Source organism: Schistocerca piceifrons, chromosome 1 (assembly GCF_021461385.2).
Source record: "Schistocerca piceifrons isolate TAMUIC-IGC-003096 chromosome 1, iqSchPice1.1, whole genome shotgun sequence".
NCBI lineage: Eukaryota > Metazoa > Arthropoda > Insecta > Orthoptera > Acrididae > Schistocerca > Schistocerca piceifrons.
This window is the reverse complement of record NC_060138.1, coordinates 618,960,444-618,983,996: the sequence shown is the minus strand read 5'-3', so window position 1 is coordinate 618,983,996 and position 23,553 is coordinate 618,960,444. Positions and strand designations below refer to the sequence as shown.

Genomic DNA, 23,553 nt, shown 5'->3' with positions numbered 1-23,553 from the left:
GGACAACCAGTTTCACAATAAGCTCCATGCCATCACATTACATCAGTTCTCATCACCCTGATACACCAATATGATTCTACACACATTCTTTAAGAGTGGATATCTAGCTGACTGGCCTGCATGGTTTGTTAACCCCAAGGAGTTTGTCTTTAGTCTTGTAGTGCGAACCTTTGTGATCACTGTGGCGCGCCATTTTTCATTCAGTGCTCATGATATTGGTTAACAGTCTGTTCTGAACATTGTTTAATGTCGATAATCTCCATTTTGTGATGTGTAATACAGACATCCCACATAAGGTTGATGTCTGTACCTCCTGGACACTCATTTTCTGTTGCCCTCCTGATGCACATGGCAAGCATTAGCAGCTAATATTTTTCCTGTCATAATAACTAACACAATACTTTCAAATCAGCCTTACAAAAAACTGAACTTGTGACCTCGCATTCAAGGAGCTTGTTGTTAGTTAACAGGAAGTCATTGCTTCATATTCTCAATGAACTGGACTTAGACAGTAAAAAAACTATTTAAATTAAACAAACATTAACAAACACCCATCTAAAGTGAAATTTACATGTGAAATTTCTGGAAGTTTTGAGAACATAATTGGAAGATGGTCTCTCCCTCCTGCTATTAAATTAACTGTGTTTCAGAAAAAGTTATAAGAAAATGGTGGATGTTGATAGAAGAAAATCAGGGAGTTAGATTACAAAAGGGACCTACAAATAAACAGTCTAGTGCTTACAGATGACCTAGCTATTTTTTTCAGGCTCAATGGAAACATCGAAATTTTTTCCTCAGACTCATCTTAACTGTAATACGTATAAATGTACTACCTAAAGTGACGTATGAAAATGTGTGCCAGAGCAGGACTTGAAGCCGGATTTCCTGCTCATCACATGCAGTTGCCTTATTGCTTAGGTTATCTGAACACGTTCCCTGGACCAACCCAACCTTCCACGTCTCGCACACCTATCAATTTCTTCTCATAGACACAGTTACTAGACAGATAGAATATCTGAAAAAAGCTGAAAAAGAAGGCTTACAAATCTCCTTTGAGAAAACCAGATTTATGACAGACATTAAGACACCCCCAACATAATGAAAAAAAATATGGAGAAAATGACAGAACTAACAAATTTGGATATCTCAGACAAGCACCTGAACAAGACATTTCAGAGAAGGAAGCTATTAAAGCAAAAGTTAATATGATGAAAACAGCATGCTACCTCACTAAGGATGTATATAATAAGAAATCAACACCCCTCAATGCTAAACTTAACACTACTCTACCACAATTTACCCTGAAGCACTTAATGCAACATGAGTTCTAACTATAAACTAAAAGATGATGATGTAAGCGCTGGATATCACAGCAAGAAAAATGCTAAGGAAAATTTTGGGACCAGTTTTAAAAAAAACCGGAATCAAAACAGTGAACTGTATATAACTATTGAAAAAAATAGATACGATTCAGAAAAGAACAGCTTTCTATGGACTTGTGCAAAAGATGAATTACAGCAGACTGACAAACAGAATGAGAATGTTTATTTACTTTGGTAAATTAAAAATGGGTAATACATTATAGGGGTGAGGGCGGGGGGGGGGGGGGGGGGGTGTACCATAGGCAAACTATGAATTAGTCGACAAGATATTGAGGAATTACTGCCACTCAGAAACAAATCGCAAGATTTGAAAGGCTTCCAAGAAAAACTTAAGAAGACTGAAGCCACTTGGACAAAAGAAAGAACATAGAAACAGCAAGAAATAATGAGAGAAGTATGGAAGAAAATAAAATAGAAACAGATGCAGTTCATGGTGGCTCATACATGATAAAAGAAGAGCATATTTTCAATTCCAACACACAAACCCAGATTATAACTACTAATTCAGCGTGTATACGTGGACAAAGAAAAAAAATTCCTGAATTTTTCCTGGATTTCCTGGTCAAAAATACACTTCTCCCAGATTTCCCCATTAAAAATACACTTTCTCCCGGGTGAAAACACACTCTTTCCATGTCAAGTGACAGTGTATTTTCCCTCGAAACATATCAATCATTTGAATGGTTATGGTTTTATACATGGGCATAGAATTTCCCGGCAATTTAGAAATGAAACTCAGGAAAAGACACGTTTCAGAAACATCTTTGATGTGCAGCAACTTGTACACTGTGTATTTTCGTATTACGAAAGTATACATTGGAATTCCATCAAACACTGCATGTTACTTTCCTAATCACTGAAATCGAGATTGTGATGTGCTTTTGTAAGCCAGTCAAGTTCATGTCACATGATCTCGTCAGCCGATGACAACGGATATGGAGAGCATAGGACACGTGATGTAGTCAGCCAACATCAACGTCAGTGTTATGTAGCACGAACACACAAACAGGGAAAGTTATTAGTTTAAATTAATATACATAGTGTTGCTACAAGAAAAGCAAAGCCTTCACAAATAATTTTGGTCTCTAAGATTAATAAGCTGCAAGAGAAGCAAAGCTTTCGCATACAATGTTGATCTTTTCTGCGCGTGTTACACTTTAAGATATATCACACAAATGCGCCAGTAAAATTTTTAATATTGACATAAATGTCTGATCTTCAGGGTTTGAAATTCTTCTAAATGGCTCTTCATCAAAGAGTTGATTTTTAAATGAGATTCAAACGTTCTGTGATTTAAGATATTCATGGTACAGTCTCGCAAGTAGTTCAACTTATGTAAAAGGATATTTACTTTGAAAGTAACGCTTTTCAAACTACCATTCACAATATTTTCCCGTGACTTGTTAGAAACAGGTTCGTTTCAGCAGTTGCCAGAGAGCGCAGATAACAGGCGACACCACGTTTGCGCAGCTAGCCTGACGTAGGAAGCCCGTACGTATGTACGTGTAAAACCATTGAAATATCCTACTTAATGTCATAAAAGAAACAAGACATCAGATGATACTCCAAGAGCATCGGAATTTCGTGAACCATTCTAAAATGTACACATTTAAAGTGCATACTCAAAGTGCTCATTCTTATGTCCAGATTCCCAATGAAGTAGACCTCGACCTGATATTAAGCCTTTCAGTGTGGTTTTCGGGATGTAAATTTTCCTGGAGAACCAGTACTGTTTTATATCATGTTTGGTTCTTTATTATGGCATAATGCCATACGTGCTAGAAGATGACATCATGCACATGAAATGCAGCGGACAGTTGAAACTAGCCAGTACTGTGGAATTAACCATTTCGTTTCAAATACACTGACTGCCTCTGCAGAAAAGGTTAATAAAAGTCAAATTTCTTCAGCAAACAGACAAAAATAACTTCATTGTTCTGTAAGGCGATTAATGCTTGCCTGTCAGAAAGGTGGAAATAAAATCTGAAACTAATAACATATTTTAGCCCTCCGTAATTATGTGAATGTATTTTAATTCATTTGATAGCTACCGGTCACAGATATCCGTTTTGTTTTCATTTGATGTGAGAGTAAATGAAGGGGAAAACAGCAAAATCACTAAATGTAAACAAGGGTCACATGGGGACCACCCATTATAACTCACACTGCTCTGCGCATCAGCCCCAGACCCCGGATCTACGATATTTGCTAACCGGATCAATACTAAAAAAAAATCGAATTTTCAAAAATATGTTCATCTTGTAGCACACACAACATATGTGTTCGAATTAAGTGTGCCAAAGTGCAGTGCCATGCCTCTTCATACAGCATTCTTCTATCGCATGTCACTGTATTTCGCTCTGTGGAATAGAAAAGTGTATATTTGTAATGGATGCCATCAAATTATATTCAGGACAGTGGAAATTGAAATGTCTATGGTGCCTCTCCTGCTCCCAGTTGGCCGGTTTGACAGCCTGGCCCTCTTAAAATATTCGCAATTAATAGCGGATGGGATTATTTGTAATCAGAAGAACTAGAACTCTTCAGAAAATTTGCACTCTTTATTGCCTATTAGCTAATAACTTGCTGTTTTGTGTGACATAAAATTAAATATAGGAGACATAAAACCAATGAAGACATGGGACAAGTGAGAAAGTATACATTTCAGTCCTTAGCTCTTAGCATTTTTTTCTCTCTAATCTTACTACAGCTTAACATGGTGTGGTTTCCTTTTTGCGAAAGAATCTATTACCTCATCAAAGTTCGTCAAACGATTTGCTACATGAAAAATCGAAGTGTCGTTATGTAAAACTGAAAAAGCTGTTAATACACGTAATAACCAAGACTGGTGTGGTTTCTCGATCTGATTACGTCTATTTTGTCACTGTCTGCTAGATAAAACAAAATAGGCCTTTCTACTATTGCAGCAGTTTTGTAACACAACAAATAAACGAGACTGTTTTGGGACAAATGTTCATTTTTATATCACGACAGAATATAATTCACGAAGTACCAATATCAAATGCCTATAAGGCCTACGACAAGCAAAAAGCTCTATGTTAGGAAATAGTTTCACTTTTCATTCATATGCACCAGTTTCTCAAGCACGAGAGCGAACAGTAGTATTACAAATTTTTTTATATAAATTTGGAATCGTGTTAATCTTCCATAATATATGTGATGTCTCCGTTTCTTCTCCTTCCTCGTTCTAACAAACCATCTTGTCATCACAAATTCTGTAGCTATTCCTGCCACTGTCAAAATCTGTTCGCCGATTAACTTCACTAACCCTACCAGAATCACTGGTTTAGTTATCCTGTAATTATTCTCCGGTTAGGCGTTGTTACATGTCCGTACAACACGTTTTCCGCATTACTTCCAGAATAGAACTTAAGTGGCTGCTAGTCGGGGACTGTACAACTGGTCCTTACTAGTTTAGCGACCTGGCCTAAAACTGTCTGTCAAAATTTCATTTTCTTGGATACACCGAGAAGATAATATGTAATCTTTCTCATCTGTTATTCATTTACTTCCATTCTGGTAGTCTGAATTTATGGATTTCGCTAGTAATTATAACAACGCTGATCATTCGCAAACCCAATCAACCACATAATCAGACAGTGATTGGCATTCAACCGTTCGGCTATACTCTGCTCAGCTCGTATAGCCCCGTCCGCTTTTGTCTGCGGAAAGTTTATTTCTAGATGCGATGAGATTCTCCTGACAGAGACATCACGTACACTATACACGCATTCAAACATCAACTTACGATTCATTCGGAAATCAATTGAATGTGTTCAAAAACCGACAGGGATGCGTTTCAAAATAATATGAATAATCGATAGACCAACGTGCGCTGGATGCTAGGAGCTTTGTGAAAAGTCTTTTTTCTCAAAAATATGAATTTGGCGCCCCCTTTTCCCGGTAGCATCTAGACACTTGCAGCGACTGCTTGCACAGCCAACAGCTACATTCCTGTAGCCAGAAGTGGGAGAATCTATTATTCAAACACAACTAAAATGTGCACGCGCAAGAGCCCGCTCGTAACTGCTAAAACCAATCTAATGTAAACAGTTGTGACTTCATGCTCATTGGAGGCAATTTGTTGTTATGAAGCATTGCATTGTCTTCCTAAAGCCTTTGACACATTTTGCTGTTGGCAGACGCTTGCACAGCACTGTGTGTCATTGTATACAGCACATTTCCTTTGCAATTTAAGTTATTTTCATTTTTTCTCTCGTTTATGTTTTATTGTTGAAGTATTATTCTGCAGTAGCGGCATACAGTAATTTCCTTAGTTATAGTATCGATTCATACCAGTCAAAATTACAAAAATTTAACAGAAAACTAAAACAATGAAAAATTCCTGGAATTCTAAAAAATCCTGGGTTTTTCCCCGGTTTTCTCCCGGATGAAAAAATTCCGTGGTTTTTCCTGGATCTCCCAGTTGTCCCGGGTCGTATACACCCTGTAATTATTCTGTAGGGTGTCAATGCATATTGTTGAAATGACAACAGTTTGTGCGATGTAAACATTGTTGTAAGAAAAAAAGTGAATTGGTGAATCCAAGTCTGAATTAGTAGTACAGCACACAACACCTATTCATAATCATATTTTCACATCAGCAATGAGAAAGACAGATCTGAAAGCAACCTACATTTTGTAATAAGAACTGTCTCCCTTTAGAGAACCACGAGGTCCATAAAATATTCCCTGTTCCATTACTGAACAAAGAAAATCCAATGATAAGGTGTAAGAGCTATAATGACGATGTGCTTAATGCACAGATGGAAGAAAAGAGAGAGAACATACGAAAAGTATGAACTTGAATATTTTCTGTGACATGTTGCAAAACTGGCAGGACATACGATTAAAAGTGAAGGCTGAGGTGATCAGCACACAAGTTTCTGACTCTGTATCAAATATTTGCACAACTGATGTGGAACTGCCCTGTAACAGTAGCTTTACTTTTCAAATGTATCACATCTTTTTTTAAAAGTTCCACAGAGTTCTGCTATAAACACTAGTATCACTTCACTATATTCATTGTTTCAGTTTTCCTTGAATACTGTTAAAAAGTTATGTCACTTCATTTTTCATTGCACAGACTGCATTCCACCAATCTCACAATACCTATAGCTGTAGCAACCATCAGAAGTTGCCAAACCTTCATCTCGCGCCACAACACTTTCTGCTTGCAGTTTTTGTGTTTCAGGCAGCTTGCTGTCCTGTGTGATTCTTACACACTGCAATTTTGTTTGTTGTCTTTTTACTATGGGAGGAGTTATTATTTTATTTGTTGTTAGTGTTTTTTGTTGTGTGGTAGTAGACAATTTCAGAGAGAAGTTGGCCAAAAGTTATGAGTTGACTAATTCCACTTCATTCTCTTGGCTGGGGGATGGCCGTACAACGCCAGATGAGAGAAATGGTTTACACATTATGTGCCTACTTTGAGACCAAAAAACGTAATATACAGAACAGCTGCAGCTCTGAATACAAACACAAACACTATAGTGAAGACTGGAAAGGAAATGTTTGAGAAATAAGATACACATGGAAAACAAAGCAGCTTGAAACTCTTGGGGGAGGGGGGGATGTTGTCGGGATAACTGGATTACGAATACTGATTCATTTGCTCAGGATGTGATTTGTCATCATGTTTATGATTGTTTTCACAAAGGAAAATCCTACACTCAGTAAGTTATGTGTTACCCTTAGGAATCAAGACTTTTTCAAGGCAGTCTCACACAGTTTTCTGGTTTCATTAAATAACGACAGTAACAGTTACAGTGATACTTTAAGCATCTGTCACAGCGACAGACATGATGTCTGTAGGGTTTTTCCATTATCACCACAGAAATGAAGTACAAATAAATTCTGCTGCATAGCAAAATTATATTTTCATAAGTTATTATATTTTATTAAGAAGGTCTCAGCAGCAACTAACTCCAAATGAAGATTGTCTCAGAAATTCAGTCTACATCATAAAAAAGAAATATTACTGTTTACAATATAATTGCTGCAGTGCTGAAGTAATATTTTTTGTATTGTTTTTGTTCTTTCCCCCATACTGGTTGGCCTATTTAAGATGCGTTTTCCCACTGTGATAAACATGCATACACATTATATTTTGTTATGTTAGAAGTAAGTAGATGAATCAGGAAAATTAATAAATTTTTAATCGCAAAATTAGCAAATTGTTTCTAGTAACAAAACCATATGGGAGACCACATAGTACTCAATGCATGACCAAATCATTGTATGTCGCATTTTATTGAAATTCTATCATGTTAGAAAACTCTGACAGAGTTTCGGTTTAAAGTAGATGAAAATTTGATATTCCCAAAATTTCACTCACTTAATGTGTTCACCTAGCTTGAATAACAAAAAAGTTTCCCTAGTGTTGAAAAATCAGTAACATCATCACAAAATGCATTTTCATAAAATGTCTGTATAACATCTTAATAATTTGCTGTCACTAATAAATTAAAATGAAAACGTAGTGCACATCTTCCATAACACATTTATGAGAGTTTTATATTTATAAAGTAATTAGTTTCAGAGTTTGAGTGAGCTGAATGAATTGTCAGATTACGCATGCATTTCATGCAGGGTATGACAACTCAGGTCCGCACTTCCATATGCTCCTGCCAAACTGTCAATCATGAAGTAATTTTGAAAAGACTTTAGCTCTGTCATTTCCCTAACACTGCTCATAGGTTTACCTTCCTTTCCTGATACGCTGTGCCAGTGTAAAACATTGCACATCATGCACAATGAAATTACATTAAATGAAGTATATTAAAGCACCAGGCTCTAATGTTCTTGTTCTACAATGGTTAAACTGACTAATTAACTTCACAGCCTTGTAAATTACAAACTGTAATGAGTTACATTATATCTGAATAAAAACATGAAACAGAGAAGATTGTAGGATAAAATTCCTTCAATGAAGCATCTGAATTAAAAACTATGCAGTTTTTCCACATACCATTTGGAGCTTTATTTATAAGATTTCCAATGAGACGGCTTGCTGATCTGTGGGTATGTATATGATTTGTTTCTATGCTCAACAATGTTAGAATGTTTATCAGCTCCTCTCTGCATTGTAAACTGACATCCTGTCTCATAGAGCCAATAAGTCCTTCCAATAAAATTACCTGGCAAAACAAAGATACATCAACAGTTAATTTATCATTTTATTGTGAAAATACAGGCTGGTCACAATTAAAACTTCCACTACTTGAGAGGGCCCCAACAAAAATTGAGTTATTGTAGGACAATGAAACTTTGGGGAAACATTTGTATGGACTTGCGGAAGAGAAATAATGAACAAACCACTGATAGAGAGTGTAACATTTATTTAACTGCATACAAAGTTTACATTCCAGGTTACAAATGTTGCTCAACTTGATGACCATCTGCATCCACAGCAGATTGGAACAGCACTAGAGATCCCATTATTAAATCATATGCAGCACTTTTCGAAAGTTGGGCCATGAAACGTTCAACTGTCATAACACAACTTGTGACAAAGCAAGTTGAGATCTCTTTTTACTTCCTCTCTTGTTTCGCCATCTGCCTCCTTAAATTCATTTTATTTTCATTTTTGCCTAATTACTATTAACATGCAAGAGTATAATCTGCATTTCCATAAAAGAGAAGGGTTCGTCTTCAGTCTTAAGGAATATACCACCAGGTCTAATTCTGTGTTTAGTTTTGTATATTTAATTAATTTACTAATATATTTTGACTATTCCTAGTTAATATCTTTTGCTATAGGGTGACATCACTAATTGTTTTGGACTTAGATTCTATTGTTGACTTATAAGCAAATATAAATTCTGTACTAATTATAAACATTTGGAGGAAGAAAAACTAGGATTCTTAAAGTATTTATTTGACTCTATTCGAAAACATATTAGCAAAGCCAGCCCTTAATTAATTCCAAAATAATTTCCAAGTTTGTCAAAAGTATTGTTTGTATAACTGTACCTGTTAATTTCATTACTGAAACAAATAATTCGACCTAACCTTTGTGGTAGAACGAACAATTAAAAAGTAGGATTTTTTCGGTGTATTTAGTTAATTGAATGAATTACGTTTTAATTTTAATTTCTGTAATTTTAACATCGAACAATGTATAGTTTCCATGCCTATTATTGTGAGGATATATAAAGGACTGATTTTTGGTCCCAAGACAGACAGTCCACGGCGGATTTTCAGATAAGAAACCTGTATTGGTTAGAACAACAACAATGCATCAACTTAACAGAGGAATAAGTGTAACACAATAGGCTGTGTGTTAGAACAATTAATGACATTCTCTGTTTAATTTATTTGAAAAATAATGTCACATATACTGTATTACTCTACAAGAAGTGTGAACTGTGTTGTTAGGTTTTTACTGCTCATAGATATTCCACAGCAAACTAATTTAGCAGTATGCTGATGTTGCCTGCAACCTATTAACGAGGCTTTCAACATTTACCAATAGTGAACTGGCCATATAATTGTGTAGTATTGGGGGGTTGTGAACAGTGAAAGTAAAGAACTGTGAATCACAACTGTGCAACTGTTGGCTACGTCATTTACAGTAGCCGGTGTTGAACTTCCACCCCCCATTTTTCAGCCAGTATAACAATGCAGTATGTTGGCACCGAAGACTATCAACGAAGAAATAAAGCAGGCAAACGTCACATGTGGTGCCTTTTGGGTGAGGACTATTGTACTTGGACACAATAAACATGGACTCGCAAACTTCAAACAGGGGCTGAATGGAGTGACTGAATTTAAAGTACATGTGGCACCAGTATTATTGAGAACAGTGAACAGATTAATTGACAGCGAAAAGTAATTATAGTATTCCCAAAGTTTGATCGTGCGTGAACAAGTAATGCACAGGAAGCATCAACAACTCAGCATAACAACAGAAGATCATTAACCGAGGTTATGGAAGCAGCCACTGAGTACTGGAGCAGCCAATCAGCACTTGGGTGGGCACAGTCAACAGGCATAAGCAACACACTGCACTGACAGAATTAGAACTTGCAGCAGCATTGCAGATGACGAATCAAGATGAAAAGTGCAGCAGCAGCAGCAGCAGAAGGTGAGTGAATAAAAATAACGTAATTCATAGCAAAAGCTGTTTTATATTAAGCGATACAAAATGAGTGGCCTTAACGAACAAGACAGTGTGATGGGGGAGAATGGACAACAGAGGAGTGATGTGATTGATAATAAAACTGTAGAGGTTAAGTTTATAAATGAACAGAAAGACTTAATAGGGACTGATTCAGCAGACAATAGTGGTTATAAATGACGAATAAATGTAACTTTGAATCATGAGGACAAAGGTCATATTATAGATAAGATGATAGATAAGCATCATCTACATTACATGGTGATGTGAGCGAAATGGAAGCAAACAATACTGAAGCTGGCAAAACTGTAAAGGCTAAGGAGGAAGAATCTAGTAGTGAAAGTCAGCAAAGGCAAAAGTTTATGGCAGACGGAAAATTGGAAGTGATGTTACGGCAAATTATTAGTAGTATGAGTACGAAAGAAGACATTAGCTGGGTGGAAAATATTATGAAAGAAGACAGTAGCAGGGTGGAAAATAGTATGAAAAAAGACATTAGCAGAGTGGAAAATAAAATTGATAGCATTAAAACTGACATGGCTAGCTTAAAAGATGAACTGAAGAAAGAAATTAAAAAGGAAATTAAGGTAGGTAGTTCTAATCTTTCAGAAATTAAATAAGAAAATTGAGATGGAAATGAAAGATTGTGGTGAAAAGATAAAGAAAGTAGTACAGAATACTAATGAGAAATTAACATAATAGTGAGAAATTAACATTCATGAATAGTAAATGTGTAGAAGAGAGAAAGGAACTTTGTGATGACTATAGTAAGTGGGTGGAGGCTTCTGAGAAACACTGAAAGATGAAGTCAAGCAGCGAGGAAATTGTGTGCTGAAAATAGGGTTAAACTTGAGAATCAAACTGATCAGATTAAAAATGATTTAGAAACAGAGGTAGAAACCAAGTGTGCAGTAGTGATTGAGGAAAAACTGGTAAGAGTAAATAAAAAGTGGAGTGTTTTTCAGTAGAATCAATTTTGCATTGGACAAGCAGAGTAGGTGCTTATTTATTAGATAATGAAGCAATAAGGAAATAATTAAATAATGAATAATGGTAGGGTCTTAGTGGTTATGAAGCCTGTCTCTGTAGTAGAGATATTTTTTGAGAATGCACTCCACTAGCTACCAAGGTATGAAATTTAAGTAAAATAATGGAGATGACAGACATGATTGAGTAATGAGAAAGATAACTGTATACAAACAAACTATATTGATGATCTATTTTTAAAGTAGATAACACTGGGTACTGTGTATATTGCACAATTCATGACACTGTAGCTGGGAATGAAAGCTTAACACAAAGAGCAAGATTTTAGTGAGGTACAAGTCACATAATGCTGCATTATCAGGTCTATAGGTTACCTGAAAACTCCTATTTGTGTTCTGAGGAATTATGAGTTTAAAGTGGTAATACTGGAATGAAGAAAAGTAATTTTGCTGATTAACTGATAACTGTGCTGCTAGACTAATGTGAATATTCTGACAGGCCAACTATTTGGTAATATTTTGTGCTTTGTGAGGATTTAATTTTCTAGTCGAATGAGAGTAGTACTCAGAGCTGAGTGGAGAAGTAGGGCAATGATTTGGTACAGCTTCCATCCCCTTAATTTTGATTTGAGTAGTAATTATGTCATGATTACTATTCTTTTTTCATAATGTAGTGATTAGTAAATCTATGCTACAGCACATCTTGAGTTTTTGCTAGAGATAATGTACATATTTTGGACATTAAGGTGATATGAGTCCATAAACGGCGTGAATTTCATAGCAGGATTTTGCATTTTTAGCAATTCTGCAAATGTAAAATAAACCCAAATCTTTCAAGTTCAACCAGTTTGAGACAGAGTTATGACCTAGAGTCACGTTTTGCAGTGTAATACTTGAAAATTTTTACTTGTCCCCCACCTTTTGTACTATGGTCAATTTTAGTGCTAATTACTGTGATGTTATGAGAACTGTGCGATGTGTTTATTTATGAATTAATGACTTATTTGCCATTAGTATGAAACATTTTTCCCTTATAATTACTTAGAAGTAAAAGTGAGTGTACTAAGGTAGGGTATTTTGTCTAATTTTTTCATGTATGATATCGCAGAGGAGGACCACCTCCAAAGGAACTGATGGCAGTGTATTTCTTTACTAGCTGCACGTAGACCTGTTGGAGGTGTGGACGACTTGGTGAGAAAATGTGTTAAAAGCTCATTAAAAGAGTGAAAGTGCTCGTGCACAATTCTAAATATTGAAAGAGTGAAATTTTCTGTCTGAAAATGAACTACAACATGCAGTGCAATTTAACTTTTTGCAACCCATGATCATTTATTCTTTGAAGCAAGACAGGACTTGTGTAGAGTGATATGTATCTTAGAATGTAATCTTTGTTTATCCAAAAAGCACATCACTTATGATGCAGATGCCTATTTTTATTAAAGATATAATTTGTGGATATTTTGTGCCACTGTACAACACACTATTTGTAAATTTTTGTATGGGGATTTTCATATGGCCATTTTGTACAAGCAGAAATGTGAAAAACGTGTATACTGTACTTTTGATAAGGAGATTTCTTATGGAATATTCTTTTGTGTGTAGAATGTTAAACCCACTTTCTGGGGTCACTTGTGGTCATTGAACTGCACAGTTAGCTATTTGCAATATCTATCTGGTCAATCCAATGGCAAACTGGAATCTCTATACTTCCTCTGTTGTTTCGCCATCTGCCTCCTTAAATTCATTTTATTTTCATTTTTGCGTAATTACCATTAACATGCATGAGTATAATCTGCATTTCCATAAAAGACAAAGGTTGGCCCTCAGTCTTAAGGAATATAGCACCAGGTCTAATTTTGTGCTTAGTTTTGTATATTTAATTAATTTACTAATTTATTTTGACTATTCCTAGTTAATATCTTTTGCTATAGGGTGACATCAGTAATTGTTTTGGACTTAGATTCTATTGTTGACTTATAAACAAATATAAATTCTGTACTAATTATAAACATTTGGAGGAAGAAAAACTAGGATTCTTAAAGTATTTATTTGACTCTATTCGAAAACATATTAGCAAAGCCAGCCCTTAATTAATTCCAAAATAATTTCCAAGTTTGTCAAAAGTATTGTTTGTATAACTGTACCTGTTAATTTCATTACTGAAACAAATAATTCGACCTAACCTTTGTGGTAGAACGAACAATTAAAAAGTAGGAATTTTTCGATGTATTTAGTTACTTGAATGAATTATGTTTTAATTTTAATTTCTGTAATTTGAACATCGAACAATGTATAGTTTCCATGCCTATTATTGTGAGGATATATAAAGGACTGATTTTTGGTCCCAAGACAGACAGTCCACGGCGGATTTTCAGATAAGAAACCTGTATTGGTTAGAACAACAACAATGCATCAACTTAACAGTGGAATAAGTGTAACACAATAGGCTGTGTGTTAGAACAATTAATGAAAATGTCTGTTTAATTTATTTGAAAAATAGTGTCACATATACTGTATTACTCTGCAAGAAGTGTTAGGTTTTTACTGCTCATAGATATTCCACAGCAAACTAATGTAGCAGTATGCTGATGTTGGCTGCAACCTATTAATGAGGCTTTCAACATTTACCAATAGTGAACTGGCCATATTGTGCAACTGTTGGCTACATCATTTACAGTAGCCAGTGTCGCACTTCCAACCACCTCCCCCCCCCCCCCCCCCCCCCCCCCCCTCCTTTTGCAGCCAGTATTACAAACGTCGACACAGAGGACCATCAACAAAGAAATGAAGCTGGTGAATGTCACAAGCTCATGTTCTGCTTGAAGATCACACATTGTGTCAAACATTCTCACAAGGGGAGGCCGCGAATTGTGAAATTCAGATTCGATTCATACTGCGCATAATAAAAGCTCATAGCCAGAGGTGTAATGTGGCAAAGCACCAAGATGCACTTCTCAGCCGTTGTCGAGAAAATCGACAGTTAAAAGAAACCGTTGCAGTGAAATACTCTCTACGATTAATAATTTTCTACAGCGTCGTGCCGCAGCGGTAAGCGCTCGGCTTCATAATCCGAAGCTCGCCGGATCGAATCTCGCGCCATGCAATTTTTTTTTATTATTAGTTTTTTGTAATTTATATATATATAAACTATTAATGAATTGCTTATGCATGTTGGTGAAGGCAGATCTTTAAAAACAAAGATGATGTGACTTACCATACGAAAGCGCTGGCAGGTCGATAGAAACACAAACAAACACATACATACACACGAAATTCTAGCTTTCGCAACCAATGGTTGCTTCGTCAGGAAAGAGGGAAGGAGAGGGAAAGACGAAAGGATGTGGGTTTTAAGGGAGAGGGTAAGGAGTCATTCCAATCCCGGGAGTGGAAAGACTTACCTTAGGGGGAAAAAAGGACAGGTATACACACACACACACACACACACACACACACACACACACACACACACACACACATATATATATATATACAGACCTTGGTCTTTAAATATGTCTGCTTGTGTCTGTATATGTGTGGATGGATGTGTGTGTGTGTGTGCGCGAGTGTATACCCGTCCTTTTTTCCCCCCTAAGGTAAGTCTTTCCGCTCCCGGGATTGGAATGACTCCTTACCCTCTCCCTTAAAACCCACTTCCTTTCGTCTTTCCCTCTCCTTCCCTCTTTCCTGATGAGGCAACAGTTTGTTGCGAAAGCTTGAATTTTGTGTGTATGTATGTGTCTGTTTGTGTTTCTATCGACCTGCCAGCGCTCCGCGTGGAATGTTTCCCTCTATTATATATATATATATATATATAAAAAGAAAGATGATGAAACTTACCAAACAAAAGCACTGGCAGGTCGATAGACACACAAACAAACACAAACATACACACAAAATTCTAGCTTTCGCAACCAATGGTTGCCTCGTCAGGAAAGAGGGAAGGAGAAGGAAAGACAAAAGGATATGGGTTTTAAGGGAGAGGGTAAGGAGTCATTCCAATCCCGGGAGCGGAAAGACTTACCTTAGGGGGAAAAAAGGACAGGTATACACTCGCACACACACACATATCCATCCACACATACACAGACACAAGCAGACATTTGTAAAGGCAAAGAGTTTGGGCAGAGATGTCAGTCGGGGCGGATGTACAGAGGCAAAGATGAAGTTGAAAGACAGGTGGGGTATGAGCGGCGGCAAATTGAAATTAGAAATTAGCGGAGATTGAGGCCTGGCGGACAGCGAGAAGAAAGGATATGCTGAAGGGCAAGTTCCCATCTCCGGAGTTCTGACAGGTTGGTGTTAGTGGGAAGTATCCAGATAACCCGGACGGTGTAACACTGTGCCAAGATGTGCTGGCCGTGCACCAAGGCATGTTTAGCCACAGGGTGATCCTCATTACCAACAAACACTGTCTGCCTGTGTCCATTCATGCGAATGGACAGTTTGTTGCTGGTCATTCCCACATAGAACGCTTCACAGTGTAGGCAGGTCAGTTGGTAAATCACGTGGGTGCTTTCACACGTGGCTCTGCCTTTGATCGTGTACACCTTCCGGGTTACAGGACTGGAATAGGTGGTGGTGGGAGGGTGCATGGGACAGGTTTTACACCGGGGGCGGTTACAGGGGTAGGAGCCAGAGGGTAGGGAAGGTGGTTTGGGGATTTCATAGGGATGAACTAAGAGGTTGCGAAGGTTAGGTGGACGGCGGAAAGACACTCTTGGTGGAGTGGGGAGGATTTCATGAAGGATGGATCTCATTTCAGGGCAGGATTTGAGGAAGTCGTATCCCTGCTGGAGAGCCACATTCAGAATCTGATCCAGTCCCGGAAAGTATCCTGTCACAAGTGGGGCACTTTTGGGGTTCTTCTGTGGAAGGTTCCGGGTTTGAGGAGATGAGGATGTGGCTCTGGTTATTTGCTTCTGTACCAGGTCGGGAGGGTAGTTACGGGATGCAAAAGCTGTTTTTAGGTTGTTGGTGTAATGGTTCAAGGATTCCGGACTGGAGCAGATTCGTTTGCCACGAAGACCTAGGCTGTAGGGAAGGGGACCGTTTGATGTGGAATGGGTGGCAGCTGTCATAATGGAGGTACTGTTGCTTGTTGGTGGGTTTAATGTGGACGGACGTGTGAAGCTGGCCATTGGACAGGTGGAGGTCAACGTCAAGGAAAGTGGCATGGGATTTGGAGTAGGACCAGGTGAATCTGATGGAACCAAAGGAGTTGAGGTTGGAGAGGAAATTCTGGAGTTCTTCTTCACTGTGAGTCCAGATCACGAAAATGTCATCAATAAATCTGTACCAAACTTCGGGTTGGCAGGCCTGGGTAACCAGGAAGGCTTCCTCTAAGCGACCCATGAATAGGTTGGCATACGAGGGGGCCATCCTGGTACCCATGGCTGTTCCCTTTAATTGTTGGTATGTCTGGCCTTCAAAAGTGAAGAAGTTGTGGGTCAGGATGAAGCTGGCTAAGGTAATGAGGAAAGAGGTTTTAGGTAGGGCGGCAGGTGATCGGCGTGAAAGGAAGTGCTCCATCGCAGCGAGGCCCTGGACATGCGGAATATTTGTGTATAAGGAAGTGGCATCAATGGTTACAAGGATGGTTTCCGGGGGTAACAGACTGGGTAGGGATTCCAGGCGTTTGAGAAAGTGGTTGGTGTCTTTGATGAAGGATGGGAGACTGCATGTAATGGGTTGAAGGTGTTGATCTACGTATATTTTTCCCACGTGGAATGTTTCCCTCTATTATATATATATATATATATATATATATATATATATGTGTGTGTGTACACATTTGAATTACAAAAAAAACAAATACTAAAAAAAAAAGGTTGCATGGCACGAGATTCGATCCGGCAACCTTTGGATTACGAACCCGAGCGCTTATCGCTGCGCTACGATGCTGTAGAAAATTATTAATCGTAGAGAGTATTTCACCGCAACGGTTTCTTTTAACTGTCGATTTACTCGACAACAGCTGAGAAGTGCATCTTGGTTCTTTGCCACATTACACCTCTGGCCATGAGCTTTTATTATGCGCAGTATGAATTGAATCTGAATTTCACAATTGGCGGCCTCTCCTTGTCAGCCATGGCAACAACTACTATGTCAACAATTTGTGGCACAATTTGCCACTGGCATTTCCCAGGAGCAAATTGCCAGTTAATTTGAACTTCCAAACCATATCCCTTCATGTCAGTATGGAAAGGGGACCTCTCCATAATCTTTTAGTGTTTAAGCAGTTGTGAGAGCAGTAGCACTATTGCTGTTAATGATCTTTCCTTTGAGGGAGACCACAGCCATACAGAATTTTTTGAAAGAAATTTCTACCATTACACTGTTAACAGTCAAATGGCAGCAATTTAAAAATAAATAAATACAATGCTGATGTTCTGATAAAATAGTTTTGTGAGTAAAGCTGTGCTCAGACCCATGATGACTTTCTGCAACTTTAATGCACTCTGGTGCATGTTTCAACCCTATGTCGTCGTGTCAGTACTGGCACATAATGTCAAGTTATGACACTTGCACTTCCAACAATGCAATTTCTACAGCAAACAGTCTGAACATCAGTTCCACAAGATGGGCACCCATGCTGGAAATGGTATTCCATCTCCAATGACTCAAGTAGCTAAAGATTAAATACAACCACTCTGTTTCTTCACAATACTTGATCCTCAAATTTCTGCACCCATCTACTACTATATATGTTAGAAAGTAATTCTCACAGTATACCCCTGCACAAGCTATGTACCTGCTGTGGGAAAATATTAACTGTAAGAATAAAACACTGTCTCACGTCTACTCTGTTTCACTATAAAATAAATAATAAGTACAGTAACAATCAAAGGAAATACACAAATGTTCTCGAAACATTATTTTCCAAAAAACAAATCGAGTTCATAACCAGATGGTACATTTATGGATCTAGGAAAGTCTGAGAAACTCAGAGTGGTAATCATAATGACTTTTTCACTCTGCAGCGGTGTGTGCACTAATTTGAAACTTGCTGGTAGATTAAAACTATGTGCTGGGCCAGGACTTGAACCCAACACTGCTGCCTTTTACGAGCAAGTGTTCTGCCAACTGAGAATGCCAGATGGTGAATCAAAGCTGAAGTCGGACACATTACTAAATTGGAGAGTTGAATAACTGATACAGTAATTCCATAAGAGTGCTAGTCCCACAAGACATGCAGGATACATACACACAAATTGAAAACTGTTGTATTCTATTTAAATGCTCTCAAAAAAGCATCTTGTATGAACTATCACCCTATGTTGCCTGCACACCACATTAATGTATGATGCCAAAAGGTGAACCAACATTGAAATGAGAGTCATTACTAAATTGAATAGCTGGATAACAGATACAATAATTTCACAAGAATTTTTGTACGTGAGGCCCTATCCTGAATTTTGCCACATTATCTCCAGAAGCTTCAATGTCACAGATGTTTGCTTTAGGTACCACACACCAAAATGTTTAAAAACACTGCTTACAATTTATTACATTCAATTTCTGCATGGAAATTTATATGCTGAATTTTGCAGTGACAGAAAGTACACACTTCTAGTTACGCTGCAAAGTAGTAGGGATACCTATTCTGTTTATTATGAAAGATTTCAGCTTCAAAATAATTATTTCCCAGAACAGCCTGTTATTTCAAATACAATACCATCCTTCATAATACGTCTGAAAATCTATCTGTCAAATTATACGTAAGGTACAGCACTGTGAATCATGATTTTTCAATGACTATTGCAGGATTCAGTTAGTATTGTGCAGAGAGAGGAACTGGTGTAAGTACACTCTCCCTCTGCACAACACTAACTGAATCCTCTAACAGTGACTGAAAAGTCACAATTCATAGAGCTAATCCTTATTTATAATTCGACAGATAGTTTGTTCGTGAGATTAGCAGCTGAAATTTGAGGTCACTGTTTTGCCTCATTTGGCAAAACAGTGATCCAAGTCTCACTAGCAACATTATACAAGGCAAAGGGGAATATAGACCATCAATGGCTCTTTAATGATTTACTGGTGATAATCTGTGAAATAGTAAAACACCCATCCACACCAGAATTTTAGTATAATCCTCCTCACTGATCTGACATGATCCCTTATGTACAATGTTTATCAAAGAACTATAACCAATTTACATGATGCTTATGTATTAGACAGCCAATGTCTCTGGGACTATGATGGGAGGATCCTGATACTAAAAATAAACAGATTAAACAATGATTTCATTTTTAGATGTTTATCTAGCAATAAGAAAAATATAACTTTCTTTTGCAACTGAATTTTCTTTTGTTTCTTAACTAAAGATTTTTTACCTCGTTGATTTTCTTCAGCAGTTCACAAAGGGAATTGCTTTTATTATTATTATTATTATTATCTACTTCACCTATTTATTCTTATTTGCAAGATAGACAGCACTGAACTGGCAATGAGAGATGACAGATACTAACAATGTAATGTAATTAGTTAAATGCACATGGGACATCAGGATATTCAGCAAAATGTTTACCTAAATTAACATCGTTCTTATACAACTGTGTTACATTCAGAATGGCTCATAATTATTTGAATTCATGACGTTATCACAGTACATATAAATTCTTGTTCGACAAGGGAGCTTAAAATATCCTTTTCTTGCAGTATTAATACCAATGGCTGTCTTTCACTAATATAAAATGGGGGAAAATGTCGATCATCATGCTACAATTTGAAATCCTTGAAAGTGTTTCTCACTGCACACAGCTCACGGCTTTTGGTGGTCATGCTTATCAATGACCATATATACCAATGAAAATACTAAATTTTTGAAAATACTATATAATAGGATGGATGAAAAATCTACCCACTGAGCAGTTGCAGGAGAAAACACATAAAAATGTTAAGGACATGTGCAAGTTTTCGGACCTAGTGGCTACTTTTCCTGGCAGAAGTGTTTAAGAGGAAGGCAGAGGGATGAAGGGAAAGAACTAACACGATTTAGCAAATGGGAAGGGTTGTGGGAATGTCGACCAATACCCCGGGTCAGGGAAGACTTACCAAATGGGATGAGAAAGAAAGACTTTCTTTCTCATTCCATCCGGTAAGCCTTTCCTGACCCAAAATTTTGAATGACTTTCCCATCACTGTCCCCATCTCCTAAGCATCGCCTGTCCTTTTCCTTCATCATTGTTCCTTCCACCTAAAACCATCTTCCAGAAGAAGGAGCCACTGGCTTATAAATGACCCTGTATGCTGAAACAAAAGTTTTACCCACTTTTACCCCCCATCTCCCAAACATCGCCAGTCTTTTTCCTTCAATACTATCCTTCCCCTCAACCCATCTGCCACAAGAAGGAACCACTGGCTATAAATGACCCTGTATGATAAAACAAAATTTTTATCCAGTGTCATCATCATGAGCAGCCATCGGATGAATGATAGTAGCTTTCCAGCCTAAGTGCAGAGTCTAGGTAAAGGGCTAGTTCTAATAGCTCTAGTTCTAATAACTCCAGCAGCAAACCTAATGTTCTAATGATAGACTCCATCTAACATTCACAGGAATGAAGGAAAGATTCATATGTAGAGCAGCCATGCAGAAAGCATCCATACAGGATTGGCAAAACTTTTACACAACTTCAACAGGCATGTTTTACATGCCTCCAAGTTTTGTCATTTATAAATTTCAATACATTTCATGCTTTATGCAACTTTGCATTAAGATTTCTCAAATGAGGCAGCCAAATATACTTTCATGCATGTGAGGCCCAAGGAACTTCATGTAAACTATAAAAGATTGAAAAGAGCTCCTAGATGCCACTGAGCTTTATTAGAAACACAACAGAAGAGATTAAATTTGATGGCCATAGCTTTTAATCTACAGTGATATTTGAATAATTTGTGCCAGACTTGAATTCAATCTCAGATCTCTTGCTTATTATGAACAATTGTCTTAAAAAAGATACACCATATATGAATGACTCCAGGCCATACTAGATTCTTCAATGCTGATGAGGTTCTCTCCTATTATTTCAACAACACACAGACAGGGTATGCAGGAATAAAATAAGTGATTACATTTAATTCTTTGAGTTCAGTGTTTTCATGGGCACCAACAACTCTGAGCCTAAGACATACAGCGTGATTATAACTAAACTTTCAAAACGCTGCAGAAATAACACTACTGGTCAGAATGATGTCAAATTGCAACAGAATATTATCATAGAAGGGAGAAAACGGATGGCAGAAAAAAAGTGTGAAAACTGATCAATAGATGGCATTGTATGTGTCAGAATATGCAAATGAAAACACCTGTCATACGCACGATCCATTGAAGTTGGTATAAACACGCCGAGTACATGGCTTTTCTTCCTTTTGCATCTGCGACATTTGCCATGACTGTCTCAATGCAGGGTTGCACTCTGCTTGTAAAGCTGTGTTACAAGACTGATGACTGTGCACATGTTGCTCTGCAGAAGTTCGGGACACTGAAGGATTTGAAAAAAGGCACTGGTCCGATGACTGCCGTGGGTCTGAAGAAAATGATTTGGAAATTTGGGAAGACGGGTTCTTTTGGTTGGTTTAAAAGGGGGGCAGAAGGGACCAAACTGCATGGTCACCGGTCCCTTGTTCCATATAAAACAAATCCTCAAGCGTGAGAATCAAACATACAATACGTATAATGCAGAACGGAAAGAAAGGAAAAACCACAAGAAAGAAGGAAAGGCAACGAACACTAGAAGGAACAAACAAGGACAAGAACACAACAGAGACATGCAAGAAACAGCTAGAAGAGAGTAAAACAAGAAAGCAGATTACAGTGGGTGCCCAACCATGAAAATAAAAAGGAGAAGCCAGCCACTCTGCAACACATTAAAATCTCCACCCACGTACTAGGGTGGAGGACACAGAGAGACAAAGGACATGTGTTAAATCTCAGATCAAATGAGAAAACCCACCCTCATGGATAAAATGTAAAACCAAATCAGAGGAAGAGGCATTGTCTGCTAAAATCAATGATAAAAAGGCTGGCAACCAAAGATGAAGTCGCAGGGCAGCCAAAGAAGGACACAGCAGAAGAGTATGGGCCACAGTCAACTGGGTGCCTCGCTGACACTGCGGCAGATCTTCATGGCGCAGGAGGTAGCCGTGGGTTGCCCAGGAATGAGCAATGTGGAGCCGGCAGAGAACCACGGAGTCCCTGCAAGATGCCCTCATCGAGGACTTCCACAGATTCGTGGTCCCCTTAATGGCTCACAGTTTGTTGTGTGTACTGAAATTTTGCCATACCGTCTCCCAAAGCTGAAAAACCTTGTGGCGTAATAATGAACGCAGGTCAGTTGCGGGGAGGCCGATCTCCAGAAGCGGTTTCCGTGTAGCCAGTTTGGCCAACCTGTTGGCAAGTTCGTTTCCTGGGATTCCGACATAACCAGGGTCCAGACGAACACCACTGAATGACTGGACCGTTCCAGGGCATAGATGGACTCCTGGATGGACATTACCAAAGAATGATGAGGGTAGCACTGGTCGATAGCTTTCAGGCTGCTCAAGGAGTCAGTACATAAAAGAAAGGACTCCTCAGGGCATGAACGGATATACTGAATTTCACAAGATATGGCCACCAGCTCTGCAGTGAATACACTGCAGCCACTGGGTAAGGAATGCTGTTCAACATGGCCGCCGTGAACGTAGGTGAAGCCAATGCGACCATCAGCCATTGAGTCATCGGTGTAAACCACTTCAGAGCCCCGGAACATGTAGAGAATTGAGCGGAAGTGACAGAGGAGGGATGCAGGTTTAACGGAGTCCTTAGGGCCACGGGAACGGTCCAGGCAAAGCTTCGGCCTAGGGCTAGACAATGGAAGTGTACGTGAATTGACCACATGTACAGGTGGTAAAGGCAAGAACTCCAGTTCAGACAGAAGCGATTGCACGCGAACCCCAATAGTTAGCCCTGATAGGGCTGCTTATGCAGGAGGTGAACCACCATGGTTGGGAAAAGAAGACTTTCATTAAGATGTTCAGGAGAGCTATGAATGTGTGCAAC

The 23,553-nt window shown here is 38.2% G+C and overlaps 1 protein-coding gene across 1 annotated transcript in view; it reads right to left on the bottom strand.

The window, feature by feature from the left end:
- Positions 1-23,553, bottom strand: part of LOC124804190 (MMS19 nucleotide excision repair protein homolog) — a 228,194-nt gene that overhangs the window by 51,722 nt on the left and 152,919 nt on the right. The window contains exon 14 of the mRNA XM_047264733.1: positions 8,374-8,542. Coding sequence (XP_047120689.1) covers positions 8,374-8,542 — 169 coding nt within the window. The remainder of the gene's footprint in view (positions 1-8,373; positions 8,543-23,553) is intronic.